This window comes from Trichoderma gamsii, assembly GCF_001481775.2.
Source record: "Trichoderma gamsii strain T6085 chromosome Unknown Scaffold_9.2, whole genome shotgun sequence".
Classification (NCBI taxonomy): Eukaryota; Fungi; Ascomycota; class Sordariomycetes; order Hypocreales; family Hypocreaceae; genus Trichoderma; species Trichoderma gamsii.
This window is the reverse complement of record NW_020171346.1, coordinates 657,249-682,536: the sequence shown is the minus strand read 5'-3', so window position 1 is coordinate 682,536 and position 25,288 is coordinate 657,249. Positions and strand designations below refer to the sequence as shown.

General features: G+C 47.5%; 8 protein-coding genes across 8 annotated transcripts; 3 read left to right on the top strand and 5 right to left on the bottom strand.

Moving 5' to 3' along the window:
• Positions 1–88: 88 nt before the first annotated feature.
• Positions 89–1,720, bottom strand: TGAM01_v203498 (choline dehydrogenase; the record flags this gene model as incomplete). Its single annotated transcript, XM_018801177.1, has 1 exon — positions 89–1,720. One exon carries the CDS (start codon positions 1,718–1,720, stop codon positions 89–91), a length of 1,632 nt encoding a protein of 543 aa, XP_018665448.1.
• A 2,201-nt stretch (positions 1,721–3,921) lies between these two features.
• On the top strand, positions 3,922–5,448 carry TGAM01_v203497 (betaine aldehyde dehydrogenase; the record flags this gene model as incomplete). Its single annotated transcript, XM_018801178.1, has 1 exon — positions 3,922–5,448. The coding sequence occupies one exon, from the start codon at positions 3,922–3,924 to the stop codon at positions 5,446–5,448; it is 1,527 nt and encodes a 508-aa protein (XP_018665449.1).
• A 4,087-nt stretch (positions 5,449–9,535) lies between these two features.
• TGAM01_v203496 (hypothetical protein) lies at positions 9,536–11,151 on the top strand (the record flags this gene model as incomplete). Its single annotated transcript, XM_024549217.1, has 7 exons — positions 9,536–9,538; positions 9,650–9,667; positions 9,828–10,196; positions 10,250–10,387; positions 10,444–10,759; positions 10,813–11,052; positions 11,120–11,151. The coding sequence occupies 7 exons, from the start codon at positions 9,536–9,538 to the stop codon at positions 11,149–11,151; spliced, it is 1,116 nt and encodes a 371-aa protein (XP_024406055.1).
• Positions 11,152–13,218: 2,067 nt separating this feature from the next.
• Positions 13,219–14,740, bottom strand: TGAM01_v203495 (hypothetical protein; the record flags this gene model as incomplete). The annotated part of the gene is made up of 4 exons (XM_024549216.1): positions 13,219–13,366; positions 13,430–14,213; positions 14,264–14,340; positions 14,439–14,740. The coding sequence occupies 4 exons, from the start codon at positions 14,738–14,740 to the stop codon at positions 13,219–13,221; spliced, it is 1,311 nt and encodes a 436-aa protein (XP_024406054.1).
• Positions 14,741–15,671: 931 nt separating this feature from the next.
• TGAM01_v203494 (hypothetical protein) lies at positions 15,672–16,815 on the bottom strand (the record flags this gene model as incomplete). Its single annotated transcript, XM_018801181.1, has 3 exons — positions 15,672–15,957; positions 16,035–16,464; positions 16,533–16,815. 3 exons carry the CDS (start codon positions 16,813–16,815, stop codon positions 15,672–15,674), a joined length of 999 nt encoding a protein of 332 aa, XP_018665452.1.
• A 1,355-nt stretch (positions 16,816–18,170) lies between these two features.
• On the bottom strand, positions 18,171–19,183 carry TGAM01_v203493 (isoflavone reductase family protein; the record flags this gene model as incomplete). The annotated part of the gene is made up of 3 exons (XM_018801182.1): positions 18,171–18,516; positions 18,575–18,923; positions 18,985–19,183. 3 exons carry the CDS (start codon positions 19,181–19,183, stop codon positions 18,171–18,173), a joined length of 894 nt encoding a protein of 297 aa, XP_018665453.1.
• A 2,114-nt stretch (positions 19,184–21,297) lies between these two features.
• On the top strand, positions 21,298–23,253 carry TGAM01_v203492 (hypothetical protein; the record flags this gene model as incomplete). Its single annotated transcript, XM_024549215.1, has 5 exons — positions 21,298–21,346; positions 21,402–21,917; positions 22,034–22,293; positions 22,375–22,490; positions 22,545–23,253. 5 exons carry the CDS (start codon positions 21,298–21,300, stop codon positions 23,251–23,253), a joined length of 1,650 nt encoding a protein of 549 aa, XP_024406053.1.
• A 1,095-nt stretch (positions 23,254–24,348) lies between these two features.
• On the bottom strand, positions 24,349–24,684 carry TGAM01_v203491 (hypothetical protein; the record flags this gene model as incomplete). Its single annotated transcript, XM_018801184.1, has 1 exon — positions 24,349–24,684. One exon carries the CDS (start codon positions 24,682–24,684, stop codon positions 24,349–24,351), a length of 336 nt encoding a protein of 111 aa, XP_018665455.1.
• Between the last annotated feature and the right edge of the window lie 604 nt (positions 24,685–25,288).

The following is a 25,288-nucleotide window of genomic DNA, read 5'->3' as shown; positions in this document are numbered from 1 at the left end:
TAAGCACGCCTTATCTTTTCCTGTATCCAAGTAAAAAACAGCAATGTATGCGCCAATCCCAGCCCGTGTATTCGTCCCGTGTATTCGTCTATAGTCTTGAAGTCTTGGGCTTCCAGCCCTCTTCCATAGCAATCAGCTCAGCTGCTCGCTCGCCAATGGCCAGCACTGTGAGCATGGGATTGATGGAGGGCATCTCGGGGAAGACGCCAGCGTCAGCAATGCGCAGATTCTTGATCCCTCGAACCTTTAGCTCGTGGTCCACGACTGCGGCCTCGTCCTTGGTTACATCGCCCATCTTGGTGGTGCCTGCAGGGTGGTAGACAGTATGAGCGGCGCGGCGAGCGTATTCGCTGATCTGCTCGTCCGTCTGCACCTTGGGGCCGGGAGCAACCTCTTCCTTCAACCATTCTTTGAAGGGGCTTTGCTGAGCGATTTTACGGGCAGCCTTGATGCCGGCAACGAAGGTGGCAGCGTCGTAGCCTTCGGGGTCGGTGAAATAGCGGAAATCCAGGGCAGGCTTGACGGCAGGGTCTGCAGAGGTCAGGTAGATGCGGCCGCGAGATCTCGGTCGGGGGATGTTGGGAGTCATACAGAATGCATAGCCGTCCTGGATTTTGCGATAGCCCAGACGCTCGGTGTTGAGGGTGAAGGGAATCTGGTAGCAGTGCATCATGATGTCGGCAGCGTTTCCGTCGTTGCCCGCGGCGTTGGTTGGCTCTCGGCGGATGAAGACACCGGCATCAGAATCCATGGTGGTCTGGTTGGGGGGAACCGGCTTGTTGAGCTCCCACATGATGATGGTCTCTGGGTGGTCCAGCAAGTTTTCGCCAACTCCAGGAATATCCTTGACAACGGGAATTCCAAGATCTTCGAGCTGTGAGCGCGGGCCAAGGCCAGAGTGAAGCATCAGACGGGGTGTGTCAACAGCGCCAGCGCAAAGGATGATTTCTTTTCGGGGCTTGAGTACCACCTTCTGACCACCTGCCAGGTGAAGAGCAATACCGCTCGCGACATCGTTTTCGACCAAGACTTTGGAGACATGAGCTTCGGTCAAAATTGTCAGATTTGGCCGTCTCTCTTCTCCCCGAAGGATGGGGTGGATGTAAGCGACGGATGCGCTGCTTCGGCGGCCGTTATCCGGGTTGTAGGAAACGTTGAAGAAGCCGGCGCCCTGGGTTAGCTGGCCCGTCTCGCGGATCTCAGTATTGAAGTCATGAATAACGGGAATGTCGAGAGCAGAGGAACAGGCTTGAACCCAGTCCTTGCACAACTGATTGCGGTGGCGGGCATGCACTGGCTGGAAAGTGTTGCGCAGATTGTCAACGTGTCGAGTGACATTTTCAAAGGTCCAGCCCTTGCAGCCCTGGGCAACCCAACGATCCATATCATGGCGGAAAGGGCGGAAAGAGATGAGAGTATTGTGAGACGAGCAGCCTCCAAGGACCTTGGCTCGAGAGTGGCGGATATGGCTGTTACCCATGGGCTGCTCTGTCGTGCCGTAGTCGTAGTCCAGCTCGCCGCCAAGCAGACTCAGCCACTCTCGCAGGTTAAGGACATGGTTGAGGTTGAAATCAGAGGGGCCGGCCTCGACGAGGAGGATACGGCGCTCAGGCAGATAGGAAGAGAGTCGAGACGCAATCACGCAGCCAGCGGTGCCTCCGCCCACGATGATGTAGTCGAAGGCAGAGCTGCTGTTGTCCGGAAGCGATCGGGTCGTCATGGTTGGTGTCTCGAGGGAGTATGAAAGGAGTATGAACAGAGCAAGAAGAATTGGAATCTGCGTCTTGCCGGGTGGCCTGGCTTAAAATAGCTTGCTCTGGCTACAAATGAGGCTTGGAGACTACGCTTTTCCCCTTGAATCCTAAAAACGCCAGGATGAACACTAGTTGTAGAGCGTATTCACAACAGTCGAAAAGATAGTTTCTGGTCTATTCGTTTGCTCAAACAAGGTTGCAGTGGAAGAAGCCTGGACCCAGCTGAAGCAGTAGCACCGAGGAAATAAGTGTAAGTCTAAAGCAGCACACTAAGGAGAGGGACTCCAAGATATATGAAGAAGATGAAACGACGAGTCAGCCCCAAGGTATTTCTTGTCTATTCCGCCGAGGCCATGATTGCGGCGTGCACGGCTGAGCCATTGACGCTAACGACGCCATCAACGAAGCACGGCTCTGGCCTCGTTGTTTGCGGTGTGGAGTTCGAATCAGCAGATGATCTGTCGTCTCGGGCCAAAAGGGGGGAAGCCATCTCCCTCACTTAAAAAAATCGTAAAAATTCTCACCGATGTTTACCAGCAGAATCGATCTTCAGGGTTCCTGTCAAACAGAGAATGGGCTCCTACACCACGGCCGCATGACGTCAAAAGCACATGGTGGGATTCAGACTAATGCCCCTGTCAGCAATTCCACCGCTGGCTGTTCGTTGGTTGGAAAAGAAGGACTGGGGAACGCAGAACCCACAGTGTGCCTGGGTGACATTTGCGAGGACTCTGGCTGGGTTATTCGCCGTGATTGCGGGGATTCGGCATGCGGTTCTGCTGCGTAGAAGCCACTTCGAGCGTTGGTCTGGCGGTGATCTTGACTTGTTGGAGGCGTTTGAGGAAGAGGCCGACGCGGAGTGGAGATGATGGCGGGCAGCTAAGGCGCCGCTAGGTTGATCCGGGCAGAAAAATGTTAATTGATTGGATCAAAGTAGCACAATGGCTGAAGACAGTGGGACATGTACTCCACCGTGGAGAACCTGTCGTACAGTACTTGCTCCAAGCCTCTCCAGCACGACACGCCACGAATCGCGGAACTGAGCGCTGCTTGCATCGAGCCGGAACAATTATTCTAGCGGTGGCTGTACTTGTAGATTTTTCTTGACACATGGAGTTTTTCAGCTCAAACCACTGCTGACGGCCCCTCTGTGTGTCATTTTCAGCTGGCCGCTGCGGTGAGTTGTCAGGCCTCGGAGTCGCTGTGCTTTAGCGCATTATTCGTACCGGCACATGCAAAATATTGCCCGATTTTATCGTCGCTAATCGGGGCGAATCTTAGATGTACATGTAGGTTTTTATAACAAAGTGAATCTGATATCAGCGTCGGCGACACAAACGTAATCTAGAATCGCATTCAATCTTTGATATTCGACAGACGGAAAGTCAAGAAATAGATAGCCTCACATATCAGATTCTCTCATTTCCATCTCCCTCAGCCAAATCCTGCCAGCCTCCACCGCCAAGCCCAGCCGTTGTCAAAGAACACGGGGAGAGATCCACAGCGCTGGACCGGACTGTATCTTATATCTCTCACTTCTCCATCAGTGACGTAGGCAGGGGTTTATCGACTTATTATTCCTTGGTTTGCGTTCTCCCCTTGTCAGGGCTGATTGCCTGTCTCCTGCCTGGTTGCCGGATGCAGGCAAACGCTCTCATGGCCTACAGTAGCGTGTAAGAGAGACCGTCTTGGCCGCTGCTTAGCCCCAGACACACCGGCGAAAAGACTCCACATGCTGTTAGTGCAAACGGCGTTTGTGGTTCCTGGCAGGTGAGACAAGCAGCAGTAGCAATTATTCAGGTTTTTCTTACCAATGGAAACTAAAATGACAGACGAGTCCGGGTTGCCACGGTACACGCGCTGTGTAGGTACCTCGTAATAGCGGGTGATGGATATTTGCTACAGCATTGTGGAGTTGCTGATGTTGCTTGGCGCATGTACACCGACCGCTAAGGAGGTAGCAATTACATGTTCTGGTGCCTGTACGGATAGTTGGTCGCGGAACCCACCGTCCCAGTACCGCTGCTAGAAACCAAGATCGACGTACGTCACTGCCCGGCGTCCGATTTTCAGTTTCAACACCACCAAACCAACTCCAATACTGACTGGTGTGATCTGGTCTTTTAGAATTGACAGATTTATCACGTCAACACCAAAGACCTCCATCATGACCTTCTCCAAAGAGATTCACACTTTCCACTCGGGAAAACCCCAGCCGCAATCCTCGGGATCGCACACCTTCCAGTCTCTCGATCCCAGCACCGCCAAGCCATTGGCCACAATCTACACCACAACCGCCGCCCAGCTCAACGACGCCGTCTCCTCTGCTCAGAAGGCATTCCCAACATGGTCGCAGACGCCTGCCCCGAAGCGAGCCGCCATCCTCCTCCGCGCCGCCGCCATCCTGCGAGAACGCAACGATGCGCTTGCCCGCACAGAGATGCTGGACACCGGCAAGGCCTGGTCAGAGACGTCAACGGTTGATGTAGTCACTGGAGTCGATGTCTTGGAGTACTACGCGCACTTCATTGGCAACAGCCAGCCCGGTCAGCACACCACGCTGCGGCCAGACGCCTACGTGCTGACGAGCCACGAGCCTCTGGGCGTCTGTGCCGGCATTGGCGCCTGGAACTATCCCATTCAGATTGCTCTATGGAAATCCTCACCATGTCTGGCAGCAGGAAACTGCATGGTGTACAAGCCCAGTGAAGTGACACCACTACACGCCAACACCTTGGCTGAGATCTATATCGAGGCCGGAATGCCGCCTGGAGTTTTCAACGTCGTCTATGGCGATGGTCCCAGTGTCGGAGCGCCCCTTGTCGCCCATCCGGGCATCGCAAAGGTCAGCTTCACAGGCCAGGTCAGCACCGGCAGCAAAGTCGCCGGCGAGGCCTCCAAGGGCATGAAGAGCGTTACGATGGAGCTCGGAGGCAAGAGTGCTGTTGTAGTTCTGCCAGATGCTGATGTCGACGAGGCAGCCGACATCGCCATGGCAGCCAATTTCTTTTCTACCGGCCAAGTCTGCACAAACGGCACGCGAGTCTTCATCCCTGACACCCTACTATCACGAGTCGAAGAAGGTCTTGTCAAACGCTGCCGCGAGGGCATCCGGATGGGCTTGCCACAAGACGAAGCGACGAATTTCGGCCCGGTGGTCAGCGCCGCCCAGCTCGACAAGGTCAATATGTACATTCGACACGGCAAAGAAGTTGACAAGGCAAAGGTCCTGTATGATGGCGCTGTTGATGCGCAGAAGAATAAACCTACGCCCGACGGATACTGGGTCCCGCCCGTCATCTTCACCAACTGCACAGATGATATGCGCATCGTTCGCGAAGAAATATTTGGTCCCGTCATGTCAATCTTGCCATACAAGACACAGGGCAGGTCACAGGAGGAGTGGCTCCCGGAGCTGATCCGGCGCGCAAACGACACGGAAACTGGCCTGGCTGCCGGAGTTGTTGCTACGGATCTGAGTTTGGCGCAGAACGTTATCAGAGAGCTGGAAGCCGGCATTACTTGGATCAACACTTGGGGAGAGTCTCCGGCTGAAATGCCGGTAGGCGGATGGAAGATGAGTGGCGTTGGTGTTGAGAATGGCTTTGAGGGTATCATGGCGTACATGCGGATAAAGAGCACGCTGGTACAGCTGGGCAAGGGAGCGACCAAGGGGCTTTTTGCCAAGTTATGAGTTAATCTGAACGTTTCTTTTCTTACAAAATGGCGTTAGCAACGGTTCTCATAGGTCAATATTGAAACATATAGCAGGGCATAAAGAAGCGTATTGATTGCTCTTAGTAGACTACAATCTTGCATATATGGTGCAGCTTTATTCGTATAAATATCCTTATCAAGCACCTTCTAAAGCCACAAAGACACATAGACAAGAGACAAAATGGTCATGTCAGATCTCTGTATCTGCGAATGTAAAATGCTAACTTTGCTCGACTGAAAATAGAGCCCCAATAGCCCAGCTCGGTCACGCTTTCATTTCACAGCAGGTTTAAGCTCTCCCAAGGCGCTAAGGATCTGTCACAGCATTTTTCGTCTCTTCCGAGGCGCTGGGGCTCTTTCACAGCCGTGTCAAGTATAGCAGTGGGTAGCCGACTAAAAATAGTGGTTTCAGATCCCTAATGGCCGGGAAAGACAGACAATTCTTCTCGCAGCAGTGTTTAGGCATCAGGACACAGTCGCAATGGCATGTTGGCGCCAAGCTGGAAGAAAATCAGAAGAGATTTGGATGAAGCCTTACTTGACGTAAATCAACGAGAAGAGCGTAAGCTTGTTGCCTATTGACTTGTCAGAAAGCAACAAAGTACCTACGCAGTTGCCTTTTTAGGGGCAAATATGGCGATAGCGCAATTATGAAGCTATTCCAGCCGCCTTCTCATTATGCTGGTGATCAGTAATCTTTAGCTTCAAATGGATTATAATATGATAAGCAGAAGACTGCAACGCGATAGCCGAATAGAGGATACGAGCTGAGATCCTGGCGACATGATTCACTACTATTGCTTGGGGCGAGGCTTCTTTTAAGACTTGCGTAGAGGATTGTCCGAAATAGGAAGTCTTGAGATTTGCGCTAACCCTCGCCCCAAAATAGCTGCCGCGCAAAATGAATCTACCATTCTTATTTGATCCTTCAAACCTGCTAAGATGGGCAATTAAAGCTTAGAAATTGGATCCTCGCCATGCCAGCAGCGACTTAGAAATCATCTCGTAGACTGAAATTTATAAGCCGAAGTATGAAGAAGCACATGCTAGCGGCATAGACTTGGCCACGCGCTAGAGGTACAGTTTAGACATAGATGAGAAGACATATAATGTTAAAGAATGCTCTTCATGCTCGCATGAGCAATTGTTCTTTCAATGCTCAATGAGCTAGAGGCATCAAAAATGAACGACGTACTACGTGACTCGCCTTTTGGGCAGATAGTCCGCTTTCTTAGCAAGAACAAATACTTCCAATACGCCGAAGAACGAGATGGATTCCAAAATCCCTATTACGGTTCGCAAACTCTGCAAAAGGAAGTCGACACAGAACTTCCCACTACGGCCGCCTCTTCCAATACTACGTTGGAAGAACCTACTGAAGAGTTTTCGACCAAGCCCCCGCCCGCTGAAGCAACCAATGGCGTGGAAAATGGCCTATCAGACAATCCCATCGAGAGGGTCGTCACTATGCAGAGCCATAGTGAAGTGCAGAAAATAGAAAGTCGACCTATCAAACCAACAACTACAAGCGATGGGACAATATTAGTTGATTGGTACACTACTGGTAATATTCCCTGGTCATATCAGAAAGTGGTCTCTTTGGCACATCTAAAAAAGTCTAGATGATCCCGAAAACCCGCAAAACTGGAGTGCTCTTCGAAAAGACTTTATATCTTTCCAAATATGGTAATCGAGTCCCAAAAGAAACTACCTTTCAAGCTCCATGCTAAGTTCGGAAGCATCTATTCTTTTGCTGTGTACTTTGGCTCTTCCATCTATATCGGTGCCGTGCCCGAGGTGGTAGAGAGATACGGCGTCAGCATCGAGGTTTCCTCTTTAGCTCTCGCTTTATACGTTTTTGGATGCAAGTATACAGCCTTGTCCTTGCATTGTTACTTCAGCTGCTAAATTATGGATGAACGCAGATGGCTTTGGTGCTATGCTATTTTCTCCGTTAAGCGAGTAAGAATCTCCCTCCTCCGAGTTTCGCAGTAACCGAAAGCCTCCGATACTAAACATCTTCTAGAATTGCCGCCATAGGCCGGAATCCACCATACATAATAACGCTCTTCATATATACCATACTCTGGGTCCCAGCATCTCTTGTAGATAATTTCGCTGGATTTGTCGTCCTGCGCTTCTTGACAGGCTTTTTCGGTAAGCTTTTGATGTTGCTTCAGCGTAAACGATTATTAACGTAGTTGATAAACAGGTGCGCCTTGCCTTGCGACTGGAGGTGCTTCATTCGCCGATGTTGTAAGTGTTTCTCCTATATCGACCTACAGTATGGGGTTTTGGCTAACCCGGACTCAGTATCCGCTTCTTCATGTGCCTTACTTGCTGGTAATTTGGGGCGGAGCCAGTAAGTCCTACGCCTTGCACAGATACGAAACGATTCAGAAATCTAACAATCTTTTTGTTTAGCTGTAGTTGGCCCTGCTCTCGCGCCGGTAATCTCAAACTTTAGTGCCCCTGCGGAGGGCTGGCACTGGGTTTCATGGGAGATGCTGTGGCTCAGTGCTCCCATCCTATTTGGCTTCTTCTTCTTCCTACCCGAAACCTCATCGTCCACGATCCTTTATTACCGAGCCCGACGATTACGCAGAATAACCGGTAATGATCAATACCGCTCACAAGCAGAAATCGACCAAACAAAGCAGCAGATGACGATGAAGGATATTTTATATAATGCCATCATCAAACCGGTTCAGATTAACGCTCTTGATCCTTCGGTGCTCTTCTCCACCATCTATACCAGCCTTGTCTACGCCATTTTCTATTCCTTCTTCGAAGCTTTCCCTCTTGTTTTCTCAGGTGTTTATGATTTCAAATTCACGCTCTCTGGGCTGCCGTTTTTAGGAGTTTTTCCAGGCTTATTCGTGGCTGCTACCCTGTGTGTGGTTTCGTGGCACTTGCAAGTGGTCAAGCCTTTTAAAACTGAAGGGTTTAAAGCATTCGGAACTCCAGAACATCGCTTAATTCCAGCGCTGTTTGCATGTTTCTGGCTTCCTGTCGGCTTATTTCTTTTCGGTATGTATTCAAGGCCCCCGTCATCTTAAGTCATAGCATACTGATATGTCTTGTCAAACGGCGATAGCATGGACATCCCGACCGAGTGTTCACTGGATGGCACCTATCATAGGGCTATCGCTATCTATCGTTGGTACATTCACAATCATTGTCTGCATGCTCCAATATCTAGCTTTCACTTACCCAAAATATTCGGCATCGCTATTCGCTGCAAATGACTTTGCTCGCTCGACTCTGGCAGCGGGTGCAATTATGTTCTCGCGGCCAATGTTTTTACGCCTTGGAATCCACTGGGGAGTATCCCTACTTGGGTTTTTGGATATAATATGCTGCATCTTACTGTTTGGTCTCTGGAAGTTTGGGTCAAGCTTGCGCGCTCGTAGCCGCTTCGCTGAGGCCTAAGTCTCACTCAAGAAAAGAATACTCGATGTCAGTAGTTGCTAATCGTCTGAGTTTCTATCAGATAGAAATCTTCTTTATTTCACCTCGGTAGACAATCAAAGCATAGAAAAGCACTTTTTGTGCGATTGCATTGCATATCGTGGCCTCTTATCATTCTCTATAGGTACTTGGTCTGCGGGGTAATTGGTTGAGGAGGGGCAGGTACCGACCGGGCCCTGGTTGTTCTTCGATATTTCAAGACGATCAAAAATATAGGGTAGGAAGCGCAAAAAGCAGCACAGTGTCTAGCTCTTTAGCGTCTCAATTTGGCCGGGTCAACGACATTCGGACAAGGGTCGAAGGTACCGAGCCCACCTCAGCCACTTAGGCCGGGTATCATAGTAGTTTTTTTCGTGCCAGGCTCCCCCTGCTTGGTATATTCAAGCATTATTACTGGTCATTTACGAGGCTTAGAAAGAGATACTGCGGAGTTTAGTGGAGTCTCGACTCCTTCAACTCCTTTGCGTTGTCCGAAGCTTATCAATTATTTAATGCGTGCTTTCTGACAACGGCACTTCAAGAAGCGTGTTAAAGTTTGCTTCCATCGCTCAATTAGATGACTTCTGGTCTTTAACTGCGAGATTTGATCTGAGATGGTAAATTACGGTGTTTCGCGTGGATGTGCGGAATGCAAAAAGCGGCGGAAGAAGGTGACTTATTGCACTCTGGCTGACCAGTGGATTCTCTTAAGCTGACTTTTGATGCAGTGTGACGAACTTCGACCTGTAAGTCATCAAGCCTCAATCACAAGAAAGAGACTTTAATAGTGGGACTCTACCAATTTTAATTATCTAGGCCTGTAGACGGTGTACAAAGTCTGGTAGAAAATGTTCTGGGTATGGGGATGAATCCACGCTGGTTTTTCGCCACTGGACCAGCTCTCAGGCTTCTAAACCACTATCAACTTCCTGGTGGTCGTCAGAGACCGACGATGAGGCCCTCGAGAGATTGGCTCTAGATATCTTTTTGACAGAATTCACAACAAAAGCCGCGGATCGGCAAGCATCCAGAGGGTTTCTCGACGGTATACAGCCGCTACTGAAGAGTGACAACCCGCAATCTTCACTTGTGTGCTCTGCAAAGACGGTAGCCCTTGCTTCTATAGGTATTCGATTAAAACGAAAGAGTCTCATTCGCAAGACTGAGAGGCAATATGGCGACCTCCTAGGCAATCTTCACCAATCGCTATACGCGGAAACGCGCTGTGTATCTATCGAAACTTTATACACCGCCATTCTTCTAGGCCTATACGAGGTAAGAAACATTCAACCTGTTCGGAGACTTTGTCTAACAAATGGATGAACCAGATTATTATTTCTCGCAATAAATCACCTATGCAGTACATGACACACGTCAAAGGTGTTTGTGCAATTCTTCTAAGTCCGAGATCTCCATTTCGGCTTGAATACGGCAGAATCATGTTTCAGCCAAGCAGCCTTCTAATGGTAAAGTAAAAGGAGAATGCACAAAGAGTATTTGATGAGCTAATACAGCACTCAAGAGTGAAGACGATATTGTCGCCTATTGGCCGTTGGATGACAGCTATGTACAGAATCTCAATGCTACGCTACACAAGTTTCAAGACTTCTCTCATCGAGCCGAATTGTATCTAATGAAAGAAACCGCCCACATGGAAGAATCCAAACTGCTACAACGGGAAGCACTTGTTCTCGACGAGGAATTTTCACATTGGGGCGAGTCTATTACTGATCATCCATCGTATGCGCGAGTGACTGTTGCTTCACTTGATGAATCAGCCGCAGCTCAATCTGGATGCGATTACTGCCACTCGGGCCCGGTAGACACATACTCTGATCGTACGTCACTTGCATTTACATCAAGGGCTCATCCTAATGGCTAATATGTCTAGATTATATCGCAGCAATATGGAATACCTACCGTAAATCGCACATTGTCCTTCTCGATATAATGGCACACTTGGAAAGACACATCTCCAAAGAAGAAACTTCATTGAAGCTTCAAGGGCGAGTCGAGAAGTTTGTAGCGGATATCATTGCATCCATTCCTTACCATCTTGCTTACGATGTTGATGAGTATTTGAAGTGTATACATTCTCAAAGGTCAGATATCGCTCCTAATCGGTCATTCAGTGGGTTTTTATTATTGTATCTGCTCTTTGAGTCTGCAAAATGTCATATTGTACCTCTTGCAGATAGGCTATACTTACTACGCTGTCTATCATGGATAGGAGAACACATGGGGATAGGGCAAGCCTCCTTACTAGCAACGTGTGTAAACGGGAGGATAAATGAGACTCATCCGCTGCATGACTCGGATTTCCCTCATCAAAGAGTATCTGATGGAAATGTGTTGGTTTGCGCTAGCATGGGTTTTCTTCCAAAGTATAGTCAGTAGCGTCAAAACATTCGCTCAGAGACCAGAAAATCGACTTCTGAAATTACACGATCCTGGGCTGTTCCTTTGCTTTGAAATCGTATGAGGCGGAAATAGGAGAAGAGTTTTGACATCTGAGATAGTATTTAACATACTGTAGGGTATGAAAGATTTTCTGTAAAACCCAGCTCTATCAGTTGGTCTTTCAAGGTTTCTACGTTCTACGCACTCAGGCCCTTCAGCAACCTCTGCCGTCTAAAAGAAGAATGACATTCGTATGAGATACAGCCATCAGGGCAATAATAAGAGCAGCTAGTGGAAGCAAGCTGCTCCGATATGCCGAGGAACAAGATGGCTTTACTTTGCCCGCAGAGTACCAATCGAGAATACACCAGCCATCATCCTCTGTTCTATCACTGCCATCGCAGAAAACAAAAGAAGATATAGAAGCTGCTACACGTCAATCTTCTGCTTCTGAAGCTTCGGAAGAGGATGTTATGCTTGTTACGTGATGCTCCAATCGTGATCCCGGAAAACCCCAAAACCGGTCCAACGGAAAGAAATTATGAGTGTCAACCCTCTTGTTTCTCTACACAGTTGCCGCATGTATGGGGGCGTCGATATATACAGTCAGCGAAGATGGAGTTAAGAAGCAGTTTAGAGTCAGCCAGTCAGTTGCATCTCTTCGGCCTGACGCTTTATGTCTTTGCTACGGCTTGCCCGATGATTCTGTCGCCACTGACGGAGATTCCCGGTATTGGCCGCAATCCTCTATGCGCCATTACTTTTTGCCTTTTCACAATTCTCATCATTCCCGCCGCCTTGGTCGATAACATCGGCGAACTACTGGTGGTCAGATTCCTGCTTGGAGTTTTCTGCACCCCGACTCTGTCTGCCAACATGCAAGCTGTATTGCGTTATGATCAATTGGTGCAAGCTCAGCTCCTGTAACGTATAATTCCAAACTATGTTATTATAGACACACACTTATATCAAGCCTCCATTCTAGGTAATGGGACCTGTCGTTGCAGGATACGTGGTAGAGAAGACGGGCTGGCGATGGAGTGCATGGGAGTAGTTGCTTTGGCTCTCAGAGCCAATGGCCGTTTTTGATGCTCTGCACACTACCAGAGACCTCAAGCGATGCAATACTCCTTCAAAGAGCCAAACGACTTAGGCTGGCAGCTGGCTGCGACAACTTCAAGCACGAGTCCGAGGTTCACCACCCTCACTTGAGCGCCCGAGAAATTATTTCTCGAGCCTTGATCAAGCCCTGGGAAATCAATGCCCTTGATCCAGCCGTACAACGGTATATCTAGCATTGGATTATGCTATATACTACTAGTTCTTTGAATCATTTCCACTGGTCTACAGAGATATCTATGGGTTTAATCGGGCTATGACAACTGTTGAAACTTAGAAAGAGGTAGTTATTAACTTTTGTGCGTCAGACGCTATATTCATCTTCAAAAAGTCAGAGTATAGCTATGTTACTTTAAATTCAGAGGCAAGAAGCTCAAGAGCCTGCTGCAGGTTAAAAAAGGTCGGACAATACTCCCTATACGAAGTCATACCTCCATAAGGTCTTCATTCACGATGACGTTGAGCCCCATAACACCCTCCTAGTTAATGTATCAACGATTGCGGAACTGTACTCCAACTTCCTTAAAGGCTTAAGAAAAAGGCTTCGGCAATCATGAAATATGACGAATTTGTGGGCAGGGCTGCATGCCGGGTTACATTGCATGAATGGGCAGCTGGACAGGTGGAAACCATGACTCGCCATGTCATTTTTCTTTTGTATACACAGCCCGTAAATAATGCTCTGCAGCCCACATCAAGTAATACTCGACACTAAAACTCTTTATTAATTTGAGAAACCACTGAGAGTAAACCACTTTTCTTCGGTAAATCCTCCCGTTTAATATCCGTGATGCTTAACCTCAATCTTTTCTGGTCGCTTGAAAGGCGGAATCATTTTCAGGGCGGAAAGCTCCTCAAACGTCCTGATGAAAGAGTCGCACGAATCGATGTATCCATTCCATCCTTGCTTTCGGCTCCTGTTCATGCTATAAATCACCACCGAGTCAGCTAATGTCTGCAGCAATAGCGTGCGTTTGATGATATCTTACCTCAAGCTTCTTCCCCAGCATCCAAGAACGTCAATGTCCAAGAGGCTAAAAATTTCCGGAATCTTGTCAAAGGGATCGGGCTTGGGTGCTAGATTATGCCTTGCTTTCAAAGTCTCCCATGCCTGCTTGACTTCGGGCCTGTTTGCCCACTCGACGTATGTTCCGGATGTTCTAAATTTGCCAGCAGGCCCAAAGCCTCGAGGCGGGGGGCTGATTGGCATTTCAACAGTTTGGTACTTGGCATCATCTGACTCGGGAACATTGTAGGGAATGCCGTAGAGAGCAGCAAGGACGGGCCAAAATTGACCGTAAGTGAAAACGCCGCCATCCGCAATGTTCAAGGCTTGATTGCGGGTGGAGGGTGTGAGAACTGCCCACTCAGCGTGATAGCCAATAAGAAGCGCATTTGACTGGTGTTTCTCGACATCCCAAGCAGCAAGATCACCGAAAAAATCGAGTGATCCTCCAAGTTCTTTCTGGATGGCAGCGTAGAGAGAAAAGCCGTAAGCAATGTTGATTGCCGCATCGCGTACGGCACCAATGATGAAAGCTGGTCGAGTCACATTCCACTCAGTGTTGTTTTCGCGACACCAGTTCCAGAGCAGGTCTTCCTGTGGGTAATAGAAGTTTGGTGCTGATGTGGCGCGAGGGTTTGATTCCTCTTGTGGGTTGATGGCAGGCCCAATATGCAAGCCGTAATTCTTTGCACCGGTTTGGAGGAGAATTCGCTTGGGGATTTGTTGGGCCAGGGTCAATGCAGAGAGAAAGTTGGACAACAGAAGCGCTGCAATTGTCAGAAAAGGAAATTAGTTGAGAAATAGATTATTAACTCACTGTTCAGTCTCTCTAGCTCGTCGGTGTCAGACCAGACGCCTGGTGGTTGAATGTAAGAGGTGAAAAAGGCATAGTCTCTGAGAACGAATGGTCAGCTCAATCAATCTATTGAAGCTTTTGCCTTACGAAATGAAGCTTCGTAAGTAGTAGAATTTGACTCGTAAAGTTTACTTACACCTCCAAAACGTGCTCTTTCAATGTCTTGGCTATCTCTTCAGGCTTCTCCAAAAAGTCAACAGAGAGATACTTAATATTGCCATCAATGAAAGACGTAGGCGGCCTTCTGCTCAGTGCATAGATGGTTCCCCAACGTTCTGGAGCCTCAGCTAGCACACGAAGCATATGAGAGCCAGTGATGCCATTGGCTCCAGTCACGATGGCAGAGTACTTTTTGCCTTCAGCTTCGGGGAATGTAGGCAGACCGTAGAACTCCTCTTTCGAGAAGACGCTGTGAGTCTTGACGCTGTTCCAAGCCATGGTGAAGAGCAATGAAGTGATGAATGATAGAGAAAAAGAGTAGTAAAGGAGGTTTAATGAAGGTGTGAGTGGAAGTGATGAGGAAACTCAAACCATTTTGTCCGGCGAGGATAAGGGTATTTATATATCTCAAGATCGCAATAAGACAAGCCATAGGTCAACATATCTGCTTACAGATGACAGAATTTCTAAGCTCTTGATGGATAGAACACGCGAACTCTGCTACAGATTAGAATACAATTTGGCCTATTCGTCAAGAATCTAGGCCTGAGTGCTAGAAACTAGTTTCTAAGTTTCTACCACATCTGGAAACCCCGCAGCGCCATTCCATCCACCCATCTCGACCTTGCTCCACAGCCAAACGCCTCTTGCAGCCCAACTAGTGCACCCTTGCACCAGACTTTTCCGCTAGTTTCACCCAGCACAGCTCAGCGCCAACATACTTTGCGTTGTTGGATGCCATGGGGGCGGAATCACAAGACCGGGGTTCCCGGCCCAACTGGATGGATAGGATTCGCATGCAAGAGAATATCATATTTCCCCGCGTTGCGACACAACTTAATAACCGGCTCGGCAACTATAGCCAGAGAGCTACTTCCAGCAGCAGAAACTTCGAATACAGGTATGTATGTACAAGCCAGATAAGCTGTGCCCCTGCATGCAATATGTATATATTTTTGTTTTGGGATTTCTAAAACTAGCGGGGTAACTTGCAAGGTTTTAGCGTTACATTTGCAGGCTTAATGATGTAGTAGAGAGCCTTGTGTCTCTCAGCTGGTATGTCTTATTACAGCAATGAAATACGCAACTGTTAAAACTTGCAGACTGCAAGCGGCTTCATCGACCTATTTACCCCTCATGGTGTAACGCCGACTCTATTTCCCATTCGCTGGACAAGTTTGTTCGTCTGCCACTAAGATACCGACAAATTCTACTCCTGGGCCACTAAGACACCGCGATACCTCATTTTCCCCTCTCGCAACGTCTGCATTGCCTCTTCTACGCCTTTCGTGGTAAGGGGCCATTTCATGATGGTGGGCTTGACATCATTGCGGACTGCAAACTCCAACATTTTCTGGATCTCAGCCCGGGGTGCCCCTGCAGAGCCTTGTATGCTAATGCCTCGACCCAACAAGCCCATCATGGGAACCGCAGATGTGTCGAAGCTAACGATCAAAGCGTAGATTCTGCCAGCCGTGGCGGTGAGATCGATAATTCTGCTTAAACCCATCAGTCCCCGTAAATTTTCTGTTTTTGTTTTCTTTTTTGATCTGGACTTTCACTCTTTACTTACCGCGTGAAGTCTGGCTGCGCACTTCCGCAGAGCAGCATGTGGTTCACTTGCTTGATGCCCTCGAGTGAAGACTCGGCAGTCAAGACATGATACTCGGTCGCACCCAACTTAATCGCATCCTCTCTCTTGGACTCGCTGCTTGAGAAGACGACGACCTCGCATCCCATCTTGGCGGCGAATTGAATCGCCAAGTGTCCCAGCCCTCCGATGCCCACGATGCCAACTCGATCGGTCGGCTTGATACCGTACAAGGCGAACGGTGACCACACTGTAGCGCCACCGCACATCAGAGGAGCAGCATAAGCCCCGTCGAGGCCGTCGGGGATCTTGTATAGAGTATCTGCATCCCAGACTGCGTGGCTGGCAAAAGAGCCAACGTCGTGGTCGTGAGATCCAAACTCTGTCTTGTCCTCGCAGTAGACATCCAGCCCTTGACACAGTCAGCACCTATATCAATTTATACAGATCACCAACTGGCTGCAGGATGTTAAAGCTCACCGGTAAGACAGGGCTGACAGTGTCCGCAAGTCTTGTGGACCCAGCCGAAGCCGACTCGGTCGCCAACTTTGACAGCAGTCACAGCAGAGCCGACAGCCTGGACGATGCCTACGCCTTCATGGCCCAGAGCATTGCCGGCACGAAGGTAGTGTTCATCTGTTCCACATACGCCGGAGTGAGTGATCTTGAGATAGGCTTCATTGCGGCCTAACTGGCGCTGTGAAGTGGCTTCCACGACCTTTCCACTCGCGGATCCACGCTGAACGGTGAAAGAGTAGCTCATGCTGGGCGGCTGTTGTGTATTGTTGATCTCTTGGTACTTGTACTTGGTGAAAATGAAGTTGAGTTGCAACAATATTTCCACTGATCTTGTTTTGGGCCAGATCCTAGTATTTATAATGGGACTGCTGAGGCAAAGAGTTGAAGATGCAATGCACCGCCTTCAACTTCTATCAAGTACGCCATCATCAGTTCGATCTAGATTGGTAATGCAAGATAAAACCCGAGTTTGTCGTCGGCTTGAGGAGTGAAAATAGGATACATAGGGATTGATAATACGCCCACCTGCAATGCATCAATTTGTAATATGGCAGAGGTGATTGCGAAGTTGAGAGAAGCAAAGGAAGTTTGAGGCGGAACGCTAACCGCATAAGCGTTATCTTGACAGGCATAGCTGGGACAGCTCAAGAGCTCTGGGTCCGCTAACGCACTGCGTTTTCTGAATGAGGAAATGCTTGTAAAGGCCCCACCGATGCAGCGCGGCATCCTCTTTGGGTATTTTTGAAAGCTGCTGATGAAGATGAACTGGTCACATTTAGTTCCATCATGGACTCGCACTATGTGGCGCTGCCGGCGGGAACTCTCTGCGATCTGATTGTCGGCCAGCCATTGACTGAGTTTTTCTCTGCGAGCAAAGTATCGTTGAGTTTGTGGATAGTTTTGCTTTGTACTGCCAAGTACCTGTTAGTATTCCACTTTCATACCTGGTGATGATAACACCTAGGAAAGATCAACAGACTAACAAATGGCGGATAACTAGAAAGGTTCGGAGAGGGGCATAGAGCACTAGTAGAGCACGTTCTTATGTGAGAGTTTGTCAATTATTTCCGACACAAGATACAAGATGCTAGCTTGATTGAAACAGAAGTACAGACTACTCGGGTTTCAGTGCCACATTGGTCCAGGTCGCCCCTATCCGCTTATCACTTCAGCATCGTGCAGGAGTATCTTCATCTAAAAAGTTTCATGGAGCATTAGTTTAATGATGGTGCTACACTAGGGTCTATATGGTCGGGTAATCCACATCTGTCAAGTGAGTTTGCTTATATCCGGCGAGATGATTGCGATGTTATTGCACTTGTGACATGCCTCCTCTGAGACTTCAATGTTCGGTTACATAGGTAAGGTCTATAAAAAAGAGATATTCCAAGCACTGCATCCGTGTTCCGTCTCGGCTGACTTTTAGCATTGCAGTCTTGTAAATACAAAAACAGAATCTCTCAGTCCAGCATGATAACATTTATATGAATACTATTTTATTTTTTCTAAACCGCGGCTACTCAATTCATTTGAAGCTGCCTCTTTTGTCCTTCCCCCACGCCATCACTCATTTACAGTACCCCAACACAAAAAGCAACTTTATTTCCCATAAATTCTTTGCATGGTGTCCTTGACAGTTTCTGGGCGGAACGAAAACTTATCGTTATCCAGCTCCCCAGGGACGAGTGCGATTCCACTAGCTGCCATTGGCTTGACTGACCACTTCAGCTCATTAGCCTCATCACCAAGGGCCCAAGCTTCTCTCTCATTTTTGGCGGCCTCTGCAGGATCCAAGTACGTGACCTTGTACTTGACTCCCTGTACCTCGCCCAAGTCGTCGACAAATTTTTGGAACGTAGTCTTCTCTCCGACTACCCGAATGTCGCGCTTCTGAACTCCGGGAGTTACAGGCAATAAAATTGACTCAACGGTATATTTCGCAATACTAAGAGACGTTTCATTAGTTCAAGTCACTAGCCAACACTACACGAGGGCAAACACACTCCGGGATTGATGTCACATGAAGTGGCTTGTCCGGATATCCATATGGGTTCGCAGTATGGGCAACAACATCAATATTGTAAAACGGATCAGCAGTCCACTCGGTGAAGATGCCAGTCAACATGAGCGTATAGTAGAAATCCGGATGCTCCTTTGCTTTGGCGGCCAGATGGTCACGGGTGACACGCTTGTCACGAAGATAGCGGAAAGTGCGTAGGGTTTCCTGGCCGACGTCTGATCCAAACTCGGATGGATAAAAGTGGCGGACTCCAGCTGCAATGGCAGCTTCGACCATGGCGGGTTGCAGTCTCATGATGGAATTGCCAACTACAGATACTACAACTTCAAAGCCTGACAAGTTTGTTAGTTGGCTATTTATTCAAGACTTTTTCACACCTTACCAATTACTCACCTTCATAAGATTTGGGTACCAAGTATGATCCCGAAATTACTTCTATGCCTCGGGCTGCGAAGTCGGAAAATTTAGAGACCTTGGCGGGATCTGACAAGATGGCAACTCTGGAAAAGTAAGCTTTGTGTTTGATGAATTCCTCCGTAAGAGGTCTTCCAAACGCGCCGCCTGCACCAATGACGAGGACCGAAGGAGCCATTGTTGTGATGTTGTACCGAAGTTTATTTGATACGAGAAGAATGCAGGGAGTTGTTGGAGCGTGAGATGAATGCTAAAGAGGTGTATTCTTTTTTGTCTGATGAAACAAAAAGCTTGAGAATCAATTGCTGTTCTTCACCTTTTTATATTGTGATGTATCATATCATATTCATACCTGTAATATTACACAACTGCGTCGTCTCAACCAACGTGCATTGGTAATGTCATCATAGTCGTAACATTAATAATGAGTCGACAGTACATGTATGCTATAAGCCGCAAGTGGCACTGGAGCTTGTAGGTACAGTGCGACGTCTTAGTGTTAAAATGTGCCCCATCACTACGCGATGCGGCTCTCTGCACTCTTCATTACTTTCCACAATCTCCAAGGTTACAGTAAAACACTCCAGAACACGTTAGAAAACTTATCAATGAGACGAATGTATCAAATCCAAGTGAATGTTAAATTTTATTACTTTTGCGCAATGTCCTTTACTGGGAAACGTATCATACACACGTTGTTCTTAATGCTGTTGAGTCTAATCTATCAAAATCAACAGTTTTGCGGTGTATCTCATTACAGGTTGCATATACAGTCAAGAATCATACCCAGTGTCTTCATCATTAATAATGCTCAGCTCAAATTCCAGCCAAACCAGCATATGAATTACTTCCGTTGATCTAAAAATGACATGATACGGTGTGGATACACCTACACCAGAGACCGACCAACGCCATCAATCATGAAGCTACTGAGATGCCGGCACTAATCACAACCTTGGCTAGGTCTCAGTGGGGCGGTCACCATAGTCTTCAGGTACTTTGATGTACTCAAAGTCAGGTCCTTTGCTCTAGCTTTGTACATCCAGGTAGGCTAAGCGAACTTCGCTCCCAAGCAGTCTTCTTAATCCATCTCCCCTATCATCCCTATTCATGACGCTTATCAATCTTCTGACACATTATTTTCGTTAAGAGCAGTCATCCCTTTCTTAAATGTTTCTAAAAGAATTAATTTTAGCCTGAACGGGAGCACATCGCCGACGTCAAGTTGATAATCGCCGAAACCGTCTCCTGCAGCCTCATAGACGCTGATTCATTGCGTAAGTCAGCTGCGGGATTTTGACTGAATTTTAAACACGCTATATGCTTAATAAAAGCCCGTAACAATAGGAACTGGAGCTATATTTGCCCACAACTCAGATACGAACCGGGCGGTTGGATCGCTACTTTGGGAAATACTTCAAGACATTTCGCCTTCCGTAGTATGTAGCCACCTCCTGATTAGGTCATTGAAGGACAAAGTACGGTCGCAGTTGACGCGAGAAAATGAACATGGTATTTTATCTAGAGGAGTCAACTGTCATTACAATCCCCATTCCAAGAGAAACAATTACGTGTATCATTATGGTTTTTCACAGGGTGTCTGGTAAGCACGCATACGCAGGTGTTCGTACAAAACAAAGATCGATGGAAATGCTTAAAAGGTCCCAATCTTTTATACTGACCAGTGTTCACCAGACTTGCTTGTCTAGCGCAAGTAGTCCTGGTTCAGTAAGCACTATCTCCTTCCAATCTCTTCGTAGATTCGTACGCGTATTCCTGTCCGGATTCGGATTCAAAGCGGTAATCAAATCCTTCTCGTAACTATCCGAATGGCGAGCTCTGAAGCTGAGATGGAATTGGCTCGTTCTTATTTCATTTTTCCGTAATAGTCTGCTTGGCAAGCACGAGGATACGTTCGTATCAGCTCAGGTGTAAGACCTAGGGACTTATTTCAAGCCACAGACGGGATGCTTGACTAAGCAAAGGGTTTGTAAAACCGCCATGCGAAAAGAAGAGGGGCAGTGACATGAGTCCAAACAGTCTATCCAGCAGAGATAGATATCGGGAAGAACACCGGAGATTACTAATTACCTTAGCATCTTAATTCGTGCATCGTTGGTTAATCATACTCGCTTAGAACAATCGCCTTTCTCAGCTCTGATAACCTCTTTCCATCTTTCAAACAATACTTTCCATCTTATCTTCAACACAAGCCCCAGCAATATTGTCAACTCCGTAGACCCAGATTCCTCATTAGCTAACTATTAAGCGCGTCAAGCGAAGAGCGCGAAGATGAGTGGAGATGAAATATACGGGACTTCCGGATTCGTCCACAACAATGGTATGCATCTGTTTCATGCGTCATTCCTTGTGTCAAGCATTAATCAGGGAACTAGTAACATTCAACATTCCCTCTCGGCCATACGATCAGAGGTTCACCTACACTGATGAGTACGACGTACAACCGCTCGAGTTTATCGCCGTCACAGGAACAGAAGCCGATGAACGCGACAAGAATGTGTCGAAACGCATTCGCAGTCAGGCTATGCGCAACTATGTTTGGAGACAAAACCACCCAACAACAACAGACGAGATGGCTGCGGCAGCCGCGGTCCCGCTCAAAGTAAAGTCGCAGCGAAAATATGAAGGAAAGTTCCGAATCGGTTCACGGCCACGTAAGGCAAAAAAGTCTGCGGAGGCAAAGCTCGCTATTTTAGAATCAACAAAAACTTTAGAATCCGAACAAGACCAAGAGTCTGTAAGAAAGGCTCTTTTGAGTTACTCAAAATGGTCCATTCGACAAAGCCTCATGCCTGATAAGAATCTGTTAATGAGGAAAGGTGCAAACTCAGATCCTTTTAACTCATTCGCTTTTCCAATGGTGCCTGAAAGTGAACAGTTCATTTTTCATTGTGAGTCAGCTATTGTTCCCCTGCACGTTTAATGCATATTCTGCGTTCTCTCGAGACCTGATGTAACGCTACTTGCGTCTGAACAACTACGTATTAATGAACCATTTAAACTATAGATCAAAAGCATTTTACTGTTAATTGTATTGCTCTCAATCTATCACCAGAGTGTTGGTATCTCGTCAGAGAGGAGCTCGCATTCTTTCATGCGGTCCTCTATCTCGTCTCTCTAGATTACAATATGAAGTACGGTCTGATCGACTCTCCTGGGAGCCTTTTCCATGGGAGAGAAGCGTTTCGGTTAATAAACGAGGCTATCAAAGATAATGCGATAAGAGATACTCTCATTGCAGCTGTTTCATTAGTAATCACGAGAGAGGTAAGAGTGCCCTATGGTCTTTGCTGTTTGTCCATTTTTATATATACATGTAACTTCTTACTAACCTGATTGAAACTCTAGAATCTCGCTGGGAAATTTGACCTGGCCAAAATTCACATGCAAGGTCTCCAACTAATGATTCATCAACGGGGAGGCATACAAAATGTCGAAAGCACCCTTAGAAATGTGATAACATGGTCAGTGCATACTGCAAAGCTACGCCCTTCTATTCAGATGCTTATATCTTGCAGGGCCGACCTATGCTACTCTAACATTTGGGACTGCAAACCATCCTTTCCTCTTCTGCCTCCGAAACTTACCGGAACTGAGGCCGAGCTACCCACGGGCATGAAAAGTATGACGCTCTCTCCGGCGCGTACTTTTGGTTCCGGCTCGCTCATAAACTCAATCTTCCGATCTCTCAGACGTTTATCCATTGCATTCTGCCCAGAGTATGATGCTCGTCTTGATAGAACGTCGATGAGCAATCAAATCTATAATGTGGAATACGATCTTCTCACCCTCCAAAACATCAACTTTGAAGCTCAGAGCCCCAGTGAATATCTATCATCTAGCTCAGTTTTGATGAATATCGCGGCATATATTTATCTCTATTTCGTCTTAAGAGAACTTCCAATCAGGTCAAAGATATTTCATACTCTCTTTCAGCGATTACGAGATTCTTTGGAGATGCAGGATAAAGAATGGTGGAATCTGACTCCTGAGAGACAGCACTGGTTGCTATGGGTAGTCTTTATGGGGTATGGAGCTGCCTCAGAGTGGAATGAGAAGTGGTTGTTTGTGGAAAAGATGGAACCGCTGGGCGCTGCACTGATGTTGAAGACAAAGGAGGAACTTCGATCTGCGTTTCGAGGTATTATTTGGCATGATAGGTGTGAAGAATTTTTGGAAAAGCTGTGGAACGACATATCGCATCGCGAAGGAACTAAGACGGATTGATAGTGATGCTGAAGGAATTTAGTGATGCGTTTTTCTCAATGTTCAAAGGCGCCTCGTGATTTATGTAATGATGTACGGCTTTGTAATTGCTCATGTCACGCTCAATGAGCTTCTCTTGTACAATCAATGAGCTTCTCTTATACAATGGAAACCCCCTAGTATTAAATTTATGGCGACTCGCTGGACGTGTTCACAACGCGACTTATTGCATAAGCTTCCCTCTACCCTGTGTAGTTGTTCACATGGACCAATTTTTCAACAGATTAGTTGAATAAGCATGAACTGTGTGAAATGTACAACTATTTCAGGCAAAATTCAATATTTGATAGCTTATGTAAACATATGCCTTTTATGTAAAGGGTTCAATCTCGTCAAAGGATCTGTCATACACTAACTAAGCGTCTTAAAGCCAATTGCATTCGGTTCATCTCTCCCTGATCGAGGATAAGTGACTTCTCCACAACGTAATGGCGAGAAGTAATGCTATATTCAATAGAAGGTCGGTCAGCGTCGAGGATTCGCGGACCCTCCCTCCCTCTAGCTAATCCTCAAGCTAAAACCACTTCAAAGGCATGAACCATGCCTTATCAAACAACTCTTGGTCATCCCGGCTTAACGCGCCGGTCCGGACGCGGTTTTCCAGCGAGCCTACCATCTCTCGGCACCTATCGATCACCAGCACCCGCAAGCCTACGTAGGCTCCGTGGCTCAGGGAGGATACTATGCCGTAGCCCGCGAATACCGCCGCTGCAGCAGCAACTGTGCTTGAAACCGTGCTGAAGTTCGTGTGGCGCACCAGGTAACACGGCGGAGCTGCATATGGGTTTACCCAGATACGATTAGCCACTGGAACCTCACTATCATTTCTCGATATGGCCGCGGAGGAAGAGAAGGGAGGAAAGACGAACTAAGCCAGCGCTTTCTTCATACACTTAAAGCCCGTGATTCTTTCCTCATCTGCGACCAAAATTTGGAAGATGTTCTGTATCTTAATCAGGTAGCATATAGCCTTGTCATGCTCAACATTCAGCCGCCATCTGTCTTTGGTGCCATTGGTCACGAAAAGCCTCTCGTCGAGTTGATTCACGTCTGCCATCACCACACAGTTAATCCACACTTGTTTTTGAGTACGGGGATCTTGAGTCTTAACTTGCTTTTGTTATGGCTCAACGCCGCAGGATCGCTATCTGCTTTCTCGCAGCGATCCCAAAATTTGAGATATTGGCCCAGATGCCACTCTGCAGAGGTTTTCCTAACCTCGAACTCTTCCCAGAGCGCCACCTCATCGACGCCGCAATCAATATCGGGGATGCGCTGATGGTCGTTGGTGCCTGTCGACACGCCTAATACCCCGCATTGCGGCTCGGGAGATGTTAAGAGACACAGAAGGGTGACCATTTCTGGGGTGAGTTGACTGCTAGGTTGTTCCATGTTTATATCCTGTGGACGGCATTGAAGAGGAGAGCAGGCTGAGGGTGAATGTTGGAGGTTAGTCGAAAGGCAGCAATATTACTGGGTCGTCTTAAAAGGGACTCTGTCATGATATGTCTGTCTTTGTTTGTCGGTGGGTCTCATCATGGCTACGAATCAAGGGGCTCTGTGCTACCAATAACAAATAAGGCTCTTTGTACTACCTACAATCAAAAGCAAGGGGCTCTGTACTACCACTAACATAGATACGCCCAGCTTTTCTCGATAAACAAGCTAAACATAACCAGCCAAAGGCTCTTGAAGCCTGCAGAGTTGGAAGATACTGAAGCTATTGCCACTCTGCATGTCTCCTTAATATCATGATAAAATCGTGTTAGCCCTCCATCGCTAACCTTATAAGGCTCTCCACCCTCGACGACGGCCTCTCAGCACTGTCCCAGGTTATGGGAGTATTCGACTTATGTTCGGACCTTATGAGCCAGAAAGGAACTCCGCCTGCCTTTACGAATGTTGTTGACGCTGATCATATGTTCAAATGTGCTACTACTATCTTCAATACCATTGGCTCGCCTGCCACCGTTATCCGTAGCGTGAGAACCTCTAG